This window comes from Curcuma longa, chromosome 2, assembly GCF_044706935.1.
Source record: "Curcuma longa cultivar G26 ecotype Majalengka, Jawa Barat chromosome 2, ITB_CL_G26_1.1, whole genome shotgun sequence".
Lineage (NCBI taxonomy): Eukaryota > Viridiplantae > Streptophyta > Magnoliopsida > Zingiberales > Zingiberaceae > Curcuma > Curcuma longa.
In genome coordinates this window covers 12,606,281-12,623,549 of record NC_133862.1, presented here as the reverse complement: position 1 = coordinate 12,623,549, position 17,269 = coordinate 12,606,281, and the positions used below count along the sequence as shown (strand labels likewise).

Below are 17,269 nucleotides of genomic sequence, written 5' to 3'. Positions count from 1 at the left end.
TATTGAAAATTAAGACAGGCATATCCACATTTCAATTATCAAATAAATTTAAAAAGTAAGATGACTTTTAATTAATATGACATTCCAACATCATTAATTATTCAAACAACATATACATGTATCGTGTGAATTTTAAACCTTAGTTGATTTTAAAAAAATACTCTATCTTCTACTACCATATCATGCCTCAGGAGAGATACATGTTATTACTTCAGTAAAAAGTGGAATCTGTCATCTCAACGGTCTCACACAGTCAGTCTCACGATCATATATAAGAAAGTAAATCGAGAAATTATAATTGACCACAATGAAGACGATACATATCATTACTAAATCTTTACAAAATAGTAACATTACCACCTCTCACTTGCATCATTTTGGTCAAGCTTAGACTAAAACCCACAAAATAATGATACCATGCATAGTCAGTATTCATTTTAAACTTGACTTAATTTGATTCGATTACTCTATCGAATAAACTTAAATAACATAAAATTTAACTTAACTTAGTTTGACTTATTTACAATCCTATATATTCTCTCAATATATAATTGAAATTGTTCAATAATTGATAAAAGTAAATGTTTAGTCTTTGTCAGTGTGATATATAAGTTAAATCTTCTCTCTCTTTTAATTAATATTGAGTATTTAAATTTTAAAATTGATTAATTTTGAGAATGATCTATCTAATCCCATAAAAAGTTTTCATTGATCGTCAAATAAATTTAAAAACATCGATAAATATTCAACCAGACAATCAACGTTATAAAATATTAACTTATTTTCTAAGATCACTAGGATTTAAAAATTAATTATTAATTTTTATTATTGAGAATTTTGGAACTAAATGATTGAGTGGTTAAAAGGCAACGCCTTATCTTTTTCCACTGCCTTTCGCAAAGCCTCATGAGAATTGCGTGAGGAGACATTTAACTATTTTGTCACATCAAAAAAATGAAACCATATATGAATAAATATAAATGGAATTATGATGATTATTAAAGATGAAAATAAAAACACAATCATGAAGAATAATTCACAGAATATTGTTTTTTTCAAGAAAAATAGAATAATGCTGCAGAGTTTTCAGACCTTTTCAACCTTTTTTTAAAAAAAAACATCAATTTTTTCATGTGAAGTGAAAAAGACTTCTACAAATTTAGAGCATGAAATGTAGTTAATGAAATTATTAGAAGTAAAATGAAAATGTTTAGAAACTCCTTAATTAGCTCCTCTTCTTTTTGAAAAGGTCTCCAAAGTATTATTAAAATCAGTAAAACAAAGTGAAATAATAATGTTAAGAATTTAAAATTTTTGACTGATGATTTTATAATTTTAGAGGACGGTTTGAAAAGTAAAATAAATTATAAAGACTAAAATAAAAAATCCTTTTTTTATTTTAAACTGCTCATGATGTGCTTTTATATTCCCTTCACTTCTGATAGAGAGAAAGAAGAAACAGAGCTGTGTTCTGAGAAGCCAACCACAAGCACATCAGAGAGAGGGAGAGAGAGAGGAGAGAGAGAGAGAAGAGAGAGAGACTTCTTTTCTCTCCCCTCTCTTTCTTCTCCGGGGAGGAACCGGCAATCTTCCAGGAGATTATATAAACACGGCCTCACAGGCCAAGGCCTAAAAATCGCTCCTTTGTTTCCTTTCTCTAAGAAAATTGGTGCTGGAAAGCAGCCATGGCGGATTCCAGGGACCAGAAGTGGCACACCATTCTGAAGCTGGCACTTTCAGTGGGCTCAGACGTCGCCGGAGAGCACCGGCCCACCTCCAAGCCCAGCTTCGCCTCCGGAGATGGCGCCGTCGGGCTGGCCATCGTCGCCGCCTTGAGTGAGGAGCCGCCGGCCTACCGGTCGGAGCCGATCCTGATCGGCGCAGTGGTGACGAAACCCAGCCTGAGGGCCGCCGCGTCGTTCAAGGACGAGGGCACGGAGCGCTCCGAGAGCTATACTTGCGTGATTTCGCACCTGGGAGGGAACAAGGTGAAGAAAAGGGTCTACTTTGGCGATGGCGACGGCGACGGCGGCCTTCTCCTGGAACCGCCGTCGCCACCGGAGGACCCGCCCTTCGTGGTGGCCGAGTTCCTGAGGTGCTGCTTCGTGTGCAAGAAGCAGCTCGACGGCATGGACGTCTACATGTACAGGTACTCGACTTCTTCAATTCCTTCTTTGATTTGCTCTGATTCTCAAATCCATGGATAGTTCGATCTTCTCCGAATTAAAGTTTCAATCTTTGGAAGTTTCTGCGCATAAAAATTGCTCCTTTTTTTAATGAAGGGCATAAAGTCGATTATTTTTCTTCCTGCTAGTGGATACATCAAGGGTTCTGTCATCATTTTGTTCTTCTTTCCTTTTTCCTTGTATTGTATCCTGATGACTTTATAGTCCAAATCTATGAAATTAAACATCTATTCTTACTGAAAATCTTGTGGAATTATTTCACATCTGGTCTGATATCTGTTTTAGATGATATCCTCTTAAGATGAAGTTAAATATGAATATGATGAATATTATTAATCCCTTAGAGTAGTTCTAAGTAAGAACAAAATCTGAGAAATAGCTCAAGTTATCAAAACAGCTAAGGCTTATCGCGAACTTGCAAATTCTTTTCTGGCTTGAACTTTGGCTAAAATCTTTGCTTAAACTTGATCGACCTTGATGGGGGTGTCAAAGAGGAACATAATTTATATTTTATCAACATATTTAGACTGAATAAAGTTAAACTATTTTTCTCTCTTTTTTGTTCTATACAATTTGTTTGTAAACAGCTATATCTTGTAACTAGAGGAATGCAAAACAAACACAGTTTTCTGCCTTTTCCTTTTAGGACATTACATTCCCTTCCTGACTTCGATCAGTTTATTACTTCCCGGCATGAATGCCCTCCCTCAAAACAACATTCTGCAAATTCCATGGGCCACAATTCCCATCTCATGCTCATTGTTCTTTGCCCACGAATTATAGTAATAGGCAAATCATGTCCCCGAGCTTTCTGCGAAAATTATCAGATTTGAACACATGACTTCTTTGTTGACTGTACTGTCTTCTTTTGGTTTTGCAGAGGGAAGGCCTTCTGCTGCGAAGAATGCAGATACCAGCAGATGCTACTGGAGGAATTCGGCGACAAGCTCAGCACCGGAACTTCAAGAAACTACAAGTATTCGTCTTCCCCTTGCTCAGCTTCATTGCTTGTCACAGCTGGTATTGAAGCTGCTTCAGTACACTGAGTAATAAACTGAAACTTTTGATGAAAAACAAAAGGATGTAAGAGTAAATAAGCTGAAACCAAAGGAAGGGTTCAATAACGAGTGTTTCCGGCACAAGTAGTGCCTTAATTTGTATGAAGAGAGGGTATGCAACAAGATTGGAATTCACAAGTTTAAGTTTGTATCAAAAGATATATGATATATATATTGTTTCTTGTGATGTTCATGTGTGTTTGTTGTCTCTGAGATTGTTCACCCTTGAAGGTTCCTTATGTTCAGAAATCAACTCCCTTGGAAGCTAAATGTATGTTCATTAGCAAACGGTAAAAATTGATACTGATAAATTCTATTAAAAACATTGTTTTGGGAATAAATGCATAGTTTTAGAGGATGATACATAGTTTTAGGAATTTCTTTACAATGCTATTTATAGAAGAATAGTTATTTATAATCAAAATTAAATAACACTATCCAAAATGAAGAATTTGACTAAAAGTATCCTCTATTAATCTTTTAATTAATTATTATTAACAAAGAAAAAATATCATGTTTTTATTTTTTATTCAAATTAATCAAATGTATGTTTTGTAGTTGTGTTGTTCACTATGATTCAGGAGTAATTTTTTTGCTCAGAATCTAATTCCACCAAAAGTCATATATATATATATATATATATTTTATTTTTATTTATATTTTCTTAAAATAAAACTTTATTAGTTTTAACAAATAAGCCTACTATATGAGTGAGATATATTTAAAAAATAATTTTAAATCAAAATAATTTATTTCAAGCTCTCCATGCTTTTCAACTAATAAAGGTATTTATAAGTTGTTCCGGTTGGATGCCATGGACGGTCAAGCCACCAGTCAAAAATCTACCACCTCACTCGATGCGGATCTTGCCAGCGAAAGAACCTGAAGAAGGATGTTGAGCAAACAAATTAGCAGGATGCCGAGGATTCTCGGCAGGTCACTCTGACGCTCAAGTGAGCAAAGAGAAGAAGAAGAAATATAGAAGATGGAGTGTATGAAGTAGCTGGAATAGAGAGAGTCCCTTTTCATACCTGCTGAGGAGTTTATATACTCACCAAGAGGAACCTTCTTGCTGACATGAGGCAGACTGCTGTTGTGTCTGAGGAGACAAGTTCTGCGAATTGCTGATAAGTGAGCCTGTAGTGCAGCATCTAGGGGACCGAGTCTGTCAACCTCGTAACCGCCCTGTGGCTTGGCCATGCTGATTATTCTTACCTTTTGGCCGTAGGCAGAGACATGAAGGGATATAGGGAGTCAAACCTAACAACCTAGTAATTGTCCTACTTCATTGGCAGAGCTCGCACGCTTGATCACTTTTGTCATCTTCTAATAATTGGAAGGGCTGAGAAAGAGTCGGGCAGAGTGGTCGAGCTTGTTGAGGTCGGGCAGAGTGGTCGAGCCTGTTGAGGTCGACTAACCCAAGAGCCCGAGTGCGAGGCCGAGTGACCGAGATGGTGGCCGGGAGCGAGGCCGAGTAAGGTCGGACTGGCCGAGAGCGAGGCCGAGTGATGTTGAGGTCAGGTCGAGTGACGTTGAGGTGGTTGAAGTCAGAAGTGGCCGAGAGCGAGGCCAAGTGATTGAGTGACATTGAGGTCGGGCCGAGTGACGTTGAGGCGGTTGAGGTCAAAAGTGGCCAAGAAAAGCTGAGTTCCTAGAGGTAGGGAGTGTCAAGCCAGTCCACCAAGGCTGACTGTTGGCCCTTTGACTTGCCATATCAACCTGCCTCTTTGACTTTTACTACCATGTAGGACCACTTAAGATCTGTCGTATTTCATAAGTAATAAGCTATTTTGGCTCTCAATCTATTTAAAAACTTTTATGAGTTTGACTAATAAATATTTAAAATTATTGACTAAAAGAATTTTTAATTGAGATTTATATTTTAATTGGTAATTTTAAATTAATCGATAATTTTTAATTTTTTATAATCAAAATTAAATTTTATTTTTTTATCAGCTTTAGTTGGAAAATTTTTAATTTTTGACTGATCATATAATTAGATTTGATTTATGTAATTTTTAATTATTTAATTATCAAAATTAAATTTGATCGATAATTTTAAATTTTTTACTAGTCAAAATTAGATTTGATCGATAATTTTAATTTTTTGCTATCAAAATTAGATTTGATTAATAATTTATAATTTTTTTAATCAAAATTTTTTATTTTTTTATTGATCAAAGTTTGATTTACAATCAAATTTATATTTGTATATTAAATTAAAAAATATTTATTAGTAATTGATATTTTTTAATATTTTTTAAAAATATTTAAAAATATATTTAATATGTCTCTTTAAATTTTATTTTTTTTTAATTTTTCTTCACATTAGTTGTCATTTTTATACTCTTATTACTACCGTGGCATCGCTCCTTTACACATTTTCTTTTTATAATCTATCGTTAATTTTAAGAAAAGACTATCAATTAAATATTTTTGACTTGAAGTTAATTGATTATTAAAAAATTAAAAAATAGAAATTAAAATGTATATTAACTAGTATATTAAAAATATTTACTAGTTAAATATATTATTTTTTAGCATTATATTTTTTAAAGTTTAAAAGATTTTTTTGCCAATTTAAAAGTGAAATTTGATACAAGCATAAAGTTACATTTGCGATTAGGGATCATAATTTTGAAAATAATCTTTTACAAGTTATTTTTTTTAAATTTTACTAATAAAATATTTTTAATAATATTTTATATAAAAATATTTTTAAAAAATTAATATTTAATTTGTTTGGCATTATCTATAGCTGGACATGGATTCCTCTGGGATCATTCTAACTTTTGTGTTTTTTGTCTGATGCTGAAATCCCTAGGCTCCTTGATCTGGTATGCGGCTCTTTGGGGCTCTCAAGGTACGATTTTGGCGGTCGAGAGTTGCCCGCCGTTGGTTGAACATCATTTGGGAGCTGTGTGTTCCGGGTCTTATCATTGCTGGGAGTGCGATCTGTGTGTGGAATCTTCAGTTGAAACGATAAGTTATTATTATTATTATTATTAGGGTTGGGTTTCTTGGATTTTTGTGGGTTATTAAAACCATAGGTTGAGGAAGGTAAAAAGAAAAAGAAAAAGAAAATCTTTGATTTGGAGAGTTCATGAGGAATAGTGTTGGGAGGACTTGGGGACAATTACATTTGGCGTGCATAGTCGTATCCTTCATAGATGAGGCACTGTGAGTCTGTAACCCAAAGAACTGCGCAAACATATGCCTTAATTATATATATTGTTTAAAAATATTTATTTTTGAATAGCTTGATCATGATTTTTATGTGTCTTTAGCTGCTGCAACTGTTGCTAATGATTCATTCTCTATTTCGTTTATGGATAGTGTAGTTTTACAATATCTTTTTTTATAAATATTTATATTCAAACATGGAGAACACTCTTCAATCCTATTGCAGCGAGGCCGTTTCTGGTTGGCAACTCCTGCAATATTCTCGGGCAAATTTGTCATTGATGCTTTCATATACACTTCTAAAGAATGTGCATGATCAGGAAGATAGAACAGTTAGTCTGAGTCTTTTGTAATGAGATGAAGAAGATGAAAGTAACACACGCATGCAATTATGGAAATGGGAACACACTTTATTTGCCAATGTTACGTAGTAGGCCAACTGCCAGACCACCTTGATGGATAAATGATATTAGTATGTTTGGTATGTGTATCATTGATTGTGGCCTATGTATATCCACTTTGGCAGCTTGCTATTTCTTGTCTTCACAGGTTTGCAGTCCTATTATGAATTGGCTACCTCCTATAGCACGAGATGATGAAATTGCTTCTCAAGTTGTCAGTAAAGACATCCTTTCAATCCCATTGGTGCAACCAAAGAATCCTAAAATTGCTTTCATGTTCTTGACTCCAGGTTCATTGCCCTTTGAGAAACTTTGGGAGGTTTTCTTCCTCGTAAGTATATAAGTTTGATATCCCTTTTCTTCTTTTTCTTTCCATGTGTGAAATGCTTCACTGTTTATGCTTATATATATATATATATAAGAAACTGGGTTTCTTTTTTTTTTCTTCATCTATGTCTTCCTGCTAAACCATTTAATCTGATCACTCTACCTCCTCTATCCTAAGTCTATGGCTCACTGATTGAGAAGCCAACATGTCGTGTGTAAGTTTCATTGGTGGATTACTATACATATTTATTGCCTTATTTCCTCACTAGAAACTGGTAGATTTTAGATTGAATGTATGAAGCATGAAGAATGCCATGCCTCAGAGGAAAAACTTGTATGATTAAGCAAGGTAAAACACATTCTTCTGGAGAAGCTTAAATCTTGTACTCACCTCTAGAAAGGATGAATTGTGTTTGATATTCATATATCCTATCCTATGCCCTCAGTCCCTCTCTGTTAGTGACCAGATGCAGGCATTCCTGCCAACAGTTTCCAAATATAGAATAGAGAATGAAATCAGAGAGAATTGAAATTAGAATTTTGGAATAAGATTTACTAATTGTTTTGACTTGACCATTCATTCAGTGCACAAGTATCAAATGAGTTACCTTACTACAAGTTATGATTTATATATTGTATAAATTTAGATCTTCATTTGCCCTCATTCCCATGCCTCCAATGGGAATGAAAAACTGGTAAAAGATTATTACTGTTAAGATCCTTTATTAACATTCAAATAGTTCTACAATTCGCAATATAACAATTAAAGTTCAGGAATGGTTTTATTATTCCAATTTTTTATTCCTAATGACCAAAGGATTAGACTAAATTCTTGGGTTTATTATACGTAGCACCTTGATGTAGTTTGATCATACTACATAATGCTCTCATCTATATTGTTTTCCTAGCATGTTGATACAACATGAAGTCTCTCTGTTTGATGCAACACTTCAAACCTTCAATTTACCATTGGGATAATTATCTTACACTAAAAAAAAAAAAATCTTACATTGAGATTAATAAAGGACAGTCCAGCGCTCTTGTCAATGCGGAGTCCTGGAGACAACAAATTGGGTTTATTATTTATCCTGCATTGCAAGAGGTTGTTTACGTACTTAAATCTGATTACAAGGCCACGAGGCAACAACTTTACTTTGCACTAAGGAAATTTTATTAATCAATTTTTTTTATTAATCGGAAATTGATGAATACATAGAGTCACAACACTTATACATACTTAGTACCAATATAATAGAAAAGAAATACCACATTTAATCTCAATAAAAAGGGCAGCCCGGTGCACGAAGCTCCCGCCATGCAGGGTCCGGGGAAAGGATCCATTGTACGCAGCCTTACCTTGCCTTTGGCAAGAGGCTAGGATTTGAACCTGTGACCTCTAGGTCACATGGCAGCAACCTTAACGTTGCGCCAAGGCTCCCCTGGGAAACACCATAATCTCAATATTCTTACTAAATACCAAACTTTTGACACCTAAAATAGGATAATTACGAACATCAACTGCAAATTCAAATTTAAAGGGATCCCTTTTCTGTGTTTGCATTACATGCCCATTATTTTAGCTATCCCAAGCATTCTCCTTGCTTTGGCTATCATTCCTTGTCTATTATTGTTGAATTATAGCAGACAAGCAAGAATTTACAGTTGTATTCCTTTACATAAATTCAATTATGTGTATGACTATCTGATGGGAACAAACATCAGCTTCATTGACAGGTAATACTTCTATCAACTTTGCTAACTTGTTTAGCTTTCTTCTATTGGTTTAGGCCAATATTGTATAATTGAATTTTGATAAGTTATATCCAACTGTAGCAAAATCTGAAGCGAATTCTAGGTCACATGGTAGTAACTTTACAATTCTATAAACTGTATGATCAAAAAATTAATCAAACTGGATCAAACTCAGAGACAATAAAAAATAAATTAATTGGGTTGGGTTAATTTTTTATACAATTTCCTCTTTCAGTTGCAAAATATTGTTCAAAATACAAATTTATGTATGTAACAGAGTTGCAAAGTGTTTTCTTTTTTGAAAATGAATAGCTGCACAATTGTTGACCATGATGATGAGTGGAAAAGATCAAGCTAAAAATGATTAAACATAGGCCTGCTCAGATTTCGAAAGCATTAATCAAGTTAACTAATATATACAAATAAAAATAGTGCTGATTGGTTACACATGGTGACTTTTGTTACTGGTTTCCTGAGATATACATATCTTCATTCTTCAGATTGTCGATCCTGCTGGTATTGCAAACTGGTCCAAAGGAAAATGGCATCCAAAATCATACAGGGCCATGGATGTGAAATATGAACTACTGAAGATTATAACTGTATGCATCCTTCTCTTTCTTTTTCTTGAATTTCTATTTCCAATCATCACAAGCGATAAATTGTTCTTTATATACCGAAGCTTAGTTTTCTTCATCAGCAATCTGCAAAGCTATTACAGCATTGCTAAAGAAGCTAATTTGCCTTGCACATCTACTAATTGATTGCGCGAAATATGTTTCCGGAATCTGTTAATCTGTTCTGTTTTGAAGTCGAAAACTAATGATGCCTTTGGTTGCATGATTGTTGCAGAAAGGGAAATTTTGCCTGAAACCTAGGCGATCTGATGCAGTTCTCCAAGAACACAGTGGCCATTCTTTGGTGAAATCTACATCACTGGGGCAGACTGGAAGATCATGTTAGGGTTGAGGTGTCTGCTATTTTCGTGTTTTTGTTGGATATAAAATCTCATTGATGTATTTACTTTTTCTCTCAATCTGGCACTTGACTGATAAAATTGTTGATCGATGAGCCAAGTTTTATATTGTTGAAGTTTTTTGTTTGATAAATCAAATCGAGTCGAGTTTAAAATGGAACGAATGTTCAAACTTCCGTTGGTTTGTTTCTTATTATTGAATTGTTAATTTGGAGGGATAGGTGCACCAACGATCTAGTCAATTTTTAAGTTGTCTGATTGAACTAGGTCAAAGCTGGAATTGTCTAGTTTTCAGATCATCCAATCAGATTGGAAAGGACAAGGCAGGGATCTAGATTGTGATGATTTACGAAGATTAGAAGCCTTTTTAATCAAATCCGAGAGTTTTTCGTATCTCCAGTCAATCCAGTCGTCCATCTTCTGGATTCATGCCAACGCGCGATTATCGGCGTCCAACATAGTCAAGTATCGGACCGAAGAGGAGGAAGGGATCGAACCCATCCGTAGATTGGGAACGAAGTCAACGACGGAAGACGGCGACTCGATCAAGAATAACTCGTCGAGGCGCAGATCCAAACTCTCCGAAGCTAGAGATCCAGAGGGCGTAGGATTCATCGGCGACAGGCTCCGTCTCGGAAGGATCCGATGGTGCGGCGGTCGTTCGCCTCCGGACGGTGGCGGTACCTCCACCCCGCCTACTACCTGAAGCGGCCGAAGCGGCTTGCCTTCCTCTTCATCGTTTTCGTGGTCGCTACCTTCGCCACCTGGGATAGGCAGTCTCTGATCCGCGAGCACGAGGTCCTCCTTTTCTTTTCTTTTTCCATTTCTTCTCTACGCGTTTTTGTTCATGCTGAGACCATGAATCGCTGGCTTGATTTCGAGTTGCTGCTTTTGATTTTTGAATTGATGCATTGGGGAGACGGAGAAGGTTACAGTTTGAGGATTTGGTGGTGTCGTTCCTGATGAATAGATTGGTCAAAATGTGTCCTTTGACCAAGCGGACCAAAGACTTGATTGGAGGAACGGGTTGGATGACTTCGGAGGCTATAGCTAGTTTGGTGCAATTACTATAAGTAGGATAGATTATCATCTAGCTAAGTGCTTGTATCTTCTTAAATTCTACCAATGACTTTATATTTATCTGGGTGGGATATTAATATCACTTGAAAAATGCAGGCAGAGATCATTAAACTCCAGGAAGAATTAAACAGATTGCAAGATCAGGTATATGGAATATCTATGTACTTCCCCGTTGTGTTTTACCTTGAAGGGATCTTGAAGATTTGATCTACTGTTTCTTCTTGTAGTTGCGGAAATCTAGTGTTTCAGATGAGATGAGTGAGAATGTCAAGTTTATTAGGGAAGTTGAAATGGATCCTGTTAACGATGAACGTAGGGAAAAGGTTAAAGAGGCTATGCTTCATGCATGGAACTCATATGTAGAGTATGCATGGGGCCAAGATGAGCTTCAGGTATGTTGCGAAATACACTAGTGTTCTAACTAAAGTATATAAAATTATGAGCTAATCAATAGTGCATGATTTTCTTTATAAGAATTTGAATTACATCATGTCTTTCCTTTATTGACCAGCCACAATCAAGGAGTGGTGTAAATAGTTTTGGTGGTCTTGGAGCAACCCTTGTAGACTCTTTGGATACATTATACATAATGGGCTTGAAAGATGAATTTCAGAAAGCTAGAGAGTAAGTTGGGAATTTTCATGTTAGGTCTCTTCTGCAGTTTATTTTAACTTCCTTGAAGTTTCCTGTTTGCATTAACCAAGCTTGAAAATTCGATCATATTTTATCCTTATTGAGTCATGTGAAAAAATACATGATGCATTTACTGGGGTTCAATTTGAAAGAAAAAAACTATATTGGAAATTTTTGTACATTCTTGATGATATAAAATAATATCAGATTACGAATATAAGACCATTTATGATTCATTGAATCGGTTAAATAGAAAATGAATATTGTTGTTGACTTAGGGTAAGGCAGGAAGTTCACAATTTTTTTATACCAGGATACCAGCCCATGTCATACCATGATTTCGGGGGAAGAGTGATGGAGGGAAGAGTAATAGATGACTTTTTTAAAAAAATTGATTCAGTTTTATGCCTGAAAGATTGATTATCCACGTGATTTAGAAGACAACTAATGAAGAAACATAGAGAAAAGAAGAATTTGTATATAATTTGACTGAATTAGCAAAACCTTATTATTGTGGTGGATTTTAAAGAAGAAAGGAATATCTAACAACTCAATGTGCTAGAAAATGAGGAATATCTAATCACTCAATGTGCTAGAAAATATGTATGATAATGTAATCAATAGTGTTAGAGCTATTGAGACTGTAATAAACATTTCCTTTTTAAAATTAGTTTATATCAAGGTCAGCTCCATGTTTGTGTTTTAGTAAAAGATAAATATACATATTATTTTCAAGAGAAATCTCTTTGGTGTATTTTATTTATAGAGTAAATTGTGCTTATTGATGAGAGTGTACATAGAATAAACTTGAGCTTGAATTGCTGAGAGGAACTTGAGAAACTAAAGGTTTTAAGGTAAATGAAACTGGTGAATGGGTTGAGCTTGTTTAATTCTAAATATGGTGTGTGACTTTGAGTTGGCGCACATAGAGTTGGCAGGTGTACAATATGGTGTACATAATTAATTCTACTCAATAAGGTTTAATTCTACTCAATATAGTGTACATAGAATTATTAAGGTTTTATATCTGGTGTGACTGGAGAAACATATAGCATTAGTTTAATCTACTCGATATGAATGCTTTGAGCTTGTTTAATTTTTTTTCCTTAGTAACTGATTTTAACTAATAATTGGCAGGTGGATTGCAACTTCATTAGACTTCAACAAAGACTATGTAGCAAGTGTTTTCGAGACAACCATAAGGTGGTGTTATAAGGTTTAATGTATTATATTTCTTTAATCTTATTTTCTAGGTAACATATAGTAAATAGTTATCTTGAACTTTTTTTATCACAATGCTGCTTTTGCTTTTCTTGAAAAATATGTTATCTGATTGCAGGCTGGTTTAGAATTTTCCCCAAATATGTATGTGCTCATATCCCTTATTTATGTCTGTTCCAATTTCAGAGTTGTGGGTGGACTCCTTAGCGCGTATGACCTGTCTGGGGACAAGTTATTTCTTGACAAGGCTAAAGAAATTGCTGATAGACTGTTACCAGCATGGGATTCGCCAACTGGCATTCCTTACAATAGCATTAACTTGGTTCATGGAAACCCTCATAACCATGGATGGACAGGGGTATATCTCTAAAACCCACTTTGCTTCTTCATTCATAATAACCCTTAGTTGAAATATCAAGTTAACATTGATTTTTTTATCTGTGGCTTCAGAATTCTGCACTTCATGATAATTTCACATTTGCATGGACAGTTCATAAATAGATAGACTAGGGACGAGGTTGTTTAAGCATATGAATTATGAACAATTCGATGAAGAATATTGCTTTTAATTATAAGCCTCTCATTCAGTATTGTTTGTTTTGCTTCTTCATTTTTGGTTAATTGATCTTCAAGTAAAGAAGTTTGGAATACAGTTATGGTCTAGAACTCATCAGCAACAAAGTATCAGATTCATGGGATTAGTCTTTTACTCTTCATTTTTTCTTTCTTTCTTCTTTATTGTATTTTCATGTGTTGAGATTTGCAAATGGATTTTCTAGGTGTTTCTTATGATCTTTTTGTTGTATCGCAGGATATTCTTGCTTGACAATTCTTAATTTTAACTTTTCCCCTTTTCTTATTTGTGCATTTACACTATTTTTCAACTCTTTTTTTCTTTGCAGGGAGAAAGTATTCTGGCAGATTCTGGCACTGAACAGCTTGAATTAATAGCCTTGTCCCAAAGAACAGGAGATCTGAAATACCAACAGAAGGTATTATCAACAAATTCTATCTCATTATATTCAGTATAATTTGGTTGCCAAAGACACTATAGAGCGGGTATTAATTTTGTATTTTTCAGCGAAGACTTTATGCACTCTCTTGATTGTCAGTTTCATCTTATAGGTCCTTTAGACAATTTTCTACTTACAGGCATTATGGAAAAAGGTTTATGATACTGGTCTGCTGACAAATGATCAAATATATATAATGCAAATAGATTCTTTTGTTGTTGATTGATTTTTCTTTGTTTGATTCTGGTGCAAATCAACTAAGAGCTGAGATTTTTTATGTTTTACAAGATCTCTGTAATTAGCACAAAGTTAAGTTAAATAGATGCTCATAAATTTTCCATTAGGTTGAATAATATGGAAATAACTTATTATGAATTTGTTCTTCTCTGTGCTTGCAACACAGTGGTATGCCCTTGAGATTCTAGACTAGTCATTGAGCTAGCTTACAATTTCATGTTGTGTATAAGATACTCGAAATAAATATTAGTTTCAAGGCCCTCCCTGACAAACCTTGCTTTGCAATTTGCTAGGCAGAGAAGGTCATCAGGCAATTGCAGAAAACATATCCTAGTGATGGTTTACTTCCAATATACATAAATCCACGTTCAGGAGTAGCAGCACCTTATTCGACTATTACATTTGGTGCTATGGGTGACAGGTAAACAATTTTTGTCAGATACATCTTTTAATTGTTTATGTACATTTGTTTCTAATACCTTTATCTGTATCTTCTCTAGAATGATTGATTTTAAGAATTATTTGCTTGCAGTTTCTATGAGTATTTACTTAAAGTGTGGATACAAGGAAACAAAACAGAAGGTTTGAAGCATTATAGGTTGGTTGGTTGTGTTATTAATTTTTATAGGCACGATTATTTCAGTAACCTATAAGTTCACAGTTATGGTGGAAGGTAACTTGCTAATATCTTAAAGCATTTGATTCAGAGAAATGTGGGAAACATCAATGGAAGGGTTAGTTAGTCTGATACGGAAATCAACTCCCTCTTCTTTTTCATATATCTGTGAGAAAACTGGAAACTCTCTCTCTGACAAGGTATGCTTTTCTGCAACCAAGGGGAGACAACTGAGATCATCTTGGTCTTTATCTAAAATTGGGTGATGTGAAGTTTATGTTTGTGGCCCAAGCAGATGGATGAATTGGCATGCTTTGTGCCAGGCATGTTAGCTTTAGGATCCTCTGGCTATGCCCCTGAAAAAGCTGAGAAGATGTTATCACTTTCAAAGGAGGTAATTTTTTATGCATCTGCCTTCCCTCGCATTCCTTTGCGTGAAAACGTATTTCAAATCTCATTTTCCTGAGTTCAACTGGTAGAAAGAAATTTTGATTCGGCCACAATTGGGATGGAAGAAATGCAAGATGTCTGATTAATTGCTGATCATGGTCGATCAAATAACTCTTTTTTTTCTTAGATTTATCAATAACCGTGAAGTTATTTGTGCAGCTTGCTTGGACTTGCTATAATTTTTATCAAGTAACCCAGACAAAATTAGCTGGAGAAAATTACGTCTTTCGTGAGGGGCAGGTCAGTTAATTCTTTGTACTTCTGTGAATTTAGTATTTCACTATTCAGTTTATGATGGTTCTGACATATGATTGCAGGACATGAGTGTTGGAACCTCATGGAATATACTGAGACCGGAGACTGTTGAGTCACTTATGTACCTTTGGCGTTTAACTGGAAACCAAACATACCAAGAATGGGGTTGGAACATATTTCTAGCGTTTGAAAAGAATTCTCGTATAGATTCTGGTTATGTGGGCCTAAAGGACGTAAGTTTACTCATATCATCTTTAATTTATTTGCATTTATGTGTTAAGTTCTTGATAATCGATATAGGAAATAGCAAGTAAGAAAATGAGTTCCTGTTGACCATACGTGGAATCGGATTAGGATAGCCTTTTATAATTGTCTTTGTCATCAACGAGATCATTCTTAATTGATAGCGAATTCTACGAAAGATCACCCTTTCCTAACCTGAGCGATAAGGATTTAATTACAAATATCATATGTTACATCGACTACTATAGAATGAGCCTTACAAAGAGATGCTAAGAAATAAGGAAACATAGTGCTTCCGTTAATTGTGCTTATCTGAATCAATTGTACTTATACCAGTATATGTACCCAATTTATGCATTTACAACTTCTTTTCATTACTTCTCGCCGACAAGGTTGCATTCATAATTTCAATATTTCCTCATTTCGTGTTGAAAGATGAACATTTGGTCTTGGTTCTTCCTAGAAGATGATTCAGGTTGAGAGTTTTCAGTTTAAGCCACTAGTCATATAGATATCTTGGGTGTTTTAGAGTGATAAGCTAGATGATCTTATACCACTAGTCATAATTTCGGTCTTTAACTAGAACGATGTTGTTTCCTCATAATGAATTGAAGTTGAAGTATAGAAATGAAATATTTTCTGTTTCGAGCATGGTTTTAAATCTTATACCATGTCAGACGAAAGAGTCAAAATATATCATTTTAGTAAATTACTCTATACCACTTAGGACACAATGTTTCTTTCCTCCTTCAACCTCCAATTTATCACCGTTTCGGCACAATACTAGAACAACATCCTTTTTAGTTAAAACTGAAACTACGACACTATGACACGGCTCGAGATTTTAAATCTTAGTACCGAATGGTATTAAGTTTCAGTGATTTATCAGTACGTTTCGTCCGATATAGTATGAGATTTCAAATGCCCGGTCACTCCACCGCTTTTTGTATAATTAATCATTGGGATTGGGATTGGGATTAAGAAATAAGAGACCAAACATATCTTTAATTAGTTCTCACTGATATTCTGATATGTTTCCAGGTTAACACAGGCGTGAAAGACAATATGATGCAGAGCTTCTTCCTGGCAGAGACACTCAAGTATCTCTACCTTCTCTTTTCCCCGCCCTCAGTCATCTCACTCGACGAGTGGGTTTTCAACACTGAAGCCCATCCTTTAAGAATCATTCCAAGAAACGACACCGTACCTGAGTTAGGTGGTGAAGAGGAGGCAAAACCTCAACCCAAAGTTATCGATAGGCGGCAGCGGCAGCCATTCGGGCGAAAGCAAGGAAGAATAGCTGATCAGAACTAACAGTTTTGTAGTTATATTTTCATTTTCGGTTTCGGTTTCGGTTCAACCAAATGCCCTCTTATAGCAGCCTCAGATGTTAGTAAGAAGCAGGGAGGGAGGGAGGGTTTGTTGCTGCGACCAGAATCTCCATGTTCATTTGTTTGGTTCCCTGAACCTGAGGAGCATTATACGGAATTGTATTGTATTGTATTTAACTCACAGAATTTGTATTTGTCCTCATGATTAAATTAAAGAGATGAGTAGGTTTCAAAATATCAGATTACTTTGCCTGTTTATAACAACATTAATCATGCAAAATATTTAGGTGATGGAGGAACATTGAAT

At 35.0% G+C, this 17,269-nt stretch overlaps 2 protein-coding genes and 1 long non-coding RNA gene across 4 annotated transcripts; all 3 read left to right on the top strand.

The window, feature by feature from the left end:
- The first annotated feature begins 1,447 nt into the window (after positions 1-1,447).
- Positions 1,448-3,441, top strand: LOC141821803 (FCS-Like Zinc finger 13-like). The gene is made up of 2 exons (XM_074709174.1): positions 1,448-2,149; positions 3,067-3,441. Exons 1-2 carry the CDS (start codon positions 1,686-1,688, stop codon positions 3,230-3,232), a joined length of 630 nt encoding a protein of 209 aa, XP_074565275.1. The 5' UTR covers positions 1,448-1,685; the 3' UTR covers positions 3,233-3,441.
- A 5,175-nt stretch (positions 3,442-8,616) lies between these two features.
- LOC141815518 (uncharacterized) lies at positions 8,617-9,992 on the top strand. 2 transcript variants are annotated; one of them, XR_012600556.1, is made up of 3 exons: positions 8,617-8,889; positions 9,408-9,509; positions 9,760-9,992. It is a non-coding gene; the product is annotated as an uncharacterized LOC141815518 (long non-coding RNA). The 2 variants fall into 2 exon arrangements; XR_012600554.1 differs by lacking the exon at positions 8,617-8,889 and having other exon boundaries at positions 8,897-9,509.
- A 329-nt stretch (positions 9,993-10,321) lies between these two features.
- Positions 10,322-17,033, top strand: LOC141821058 (mannosyl-oligosaccharide 1,2-alpha-mannosidase MNS1-like). The gene is made up of 14 exons (XM_074708421.1): positions 10,322-10,681; positions 11,060-11,107; positions 11,191-11,355; positions 11,475-11,587; positions 12,734-12,799; positions 13,004-13,175; positions 13,720-13,809; positions 14,361-14,488; positions 14,600-14,665; positions 14,775-14,883; positions 14,979-15,077; positions 15,293-15,373; positions 15,451-15,621; positions 16,673-17,033. Exons 1-14 carry the CDS (start codon positions 10,529-10,531, stop codon positions 16,943-16,945), a joined length of 1,734 nt encoding a protein of 577 aa, XP_074564522.1. The 5' UTR covers positions 10,322-10,528; the 3' UTR covers positions 16,946-17,033.
- The last annotated feature ends 236 nt before the right edge of the window (positions 17,034-17,269 follow it).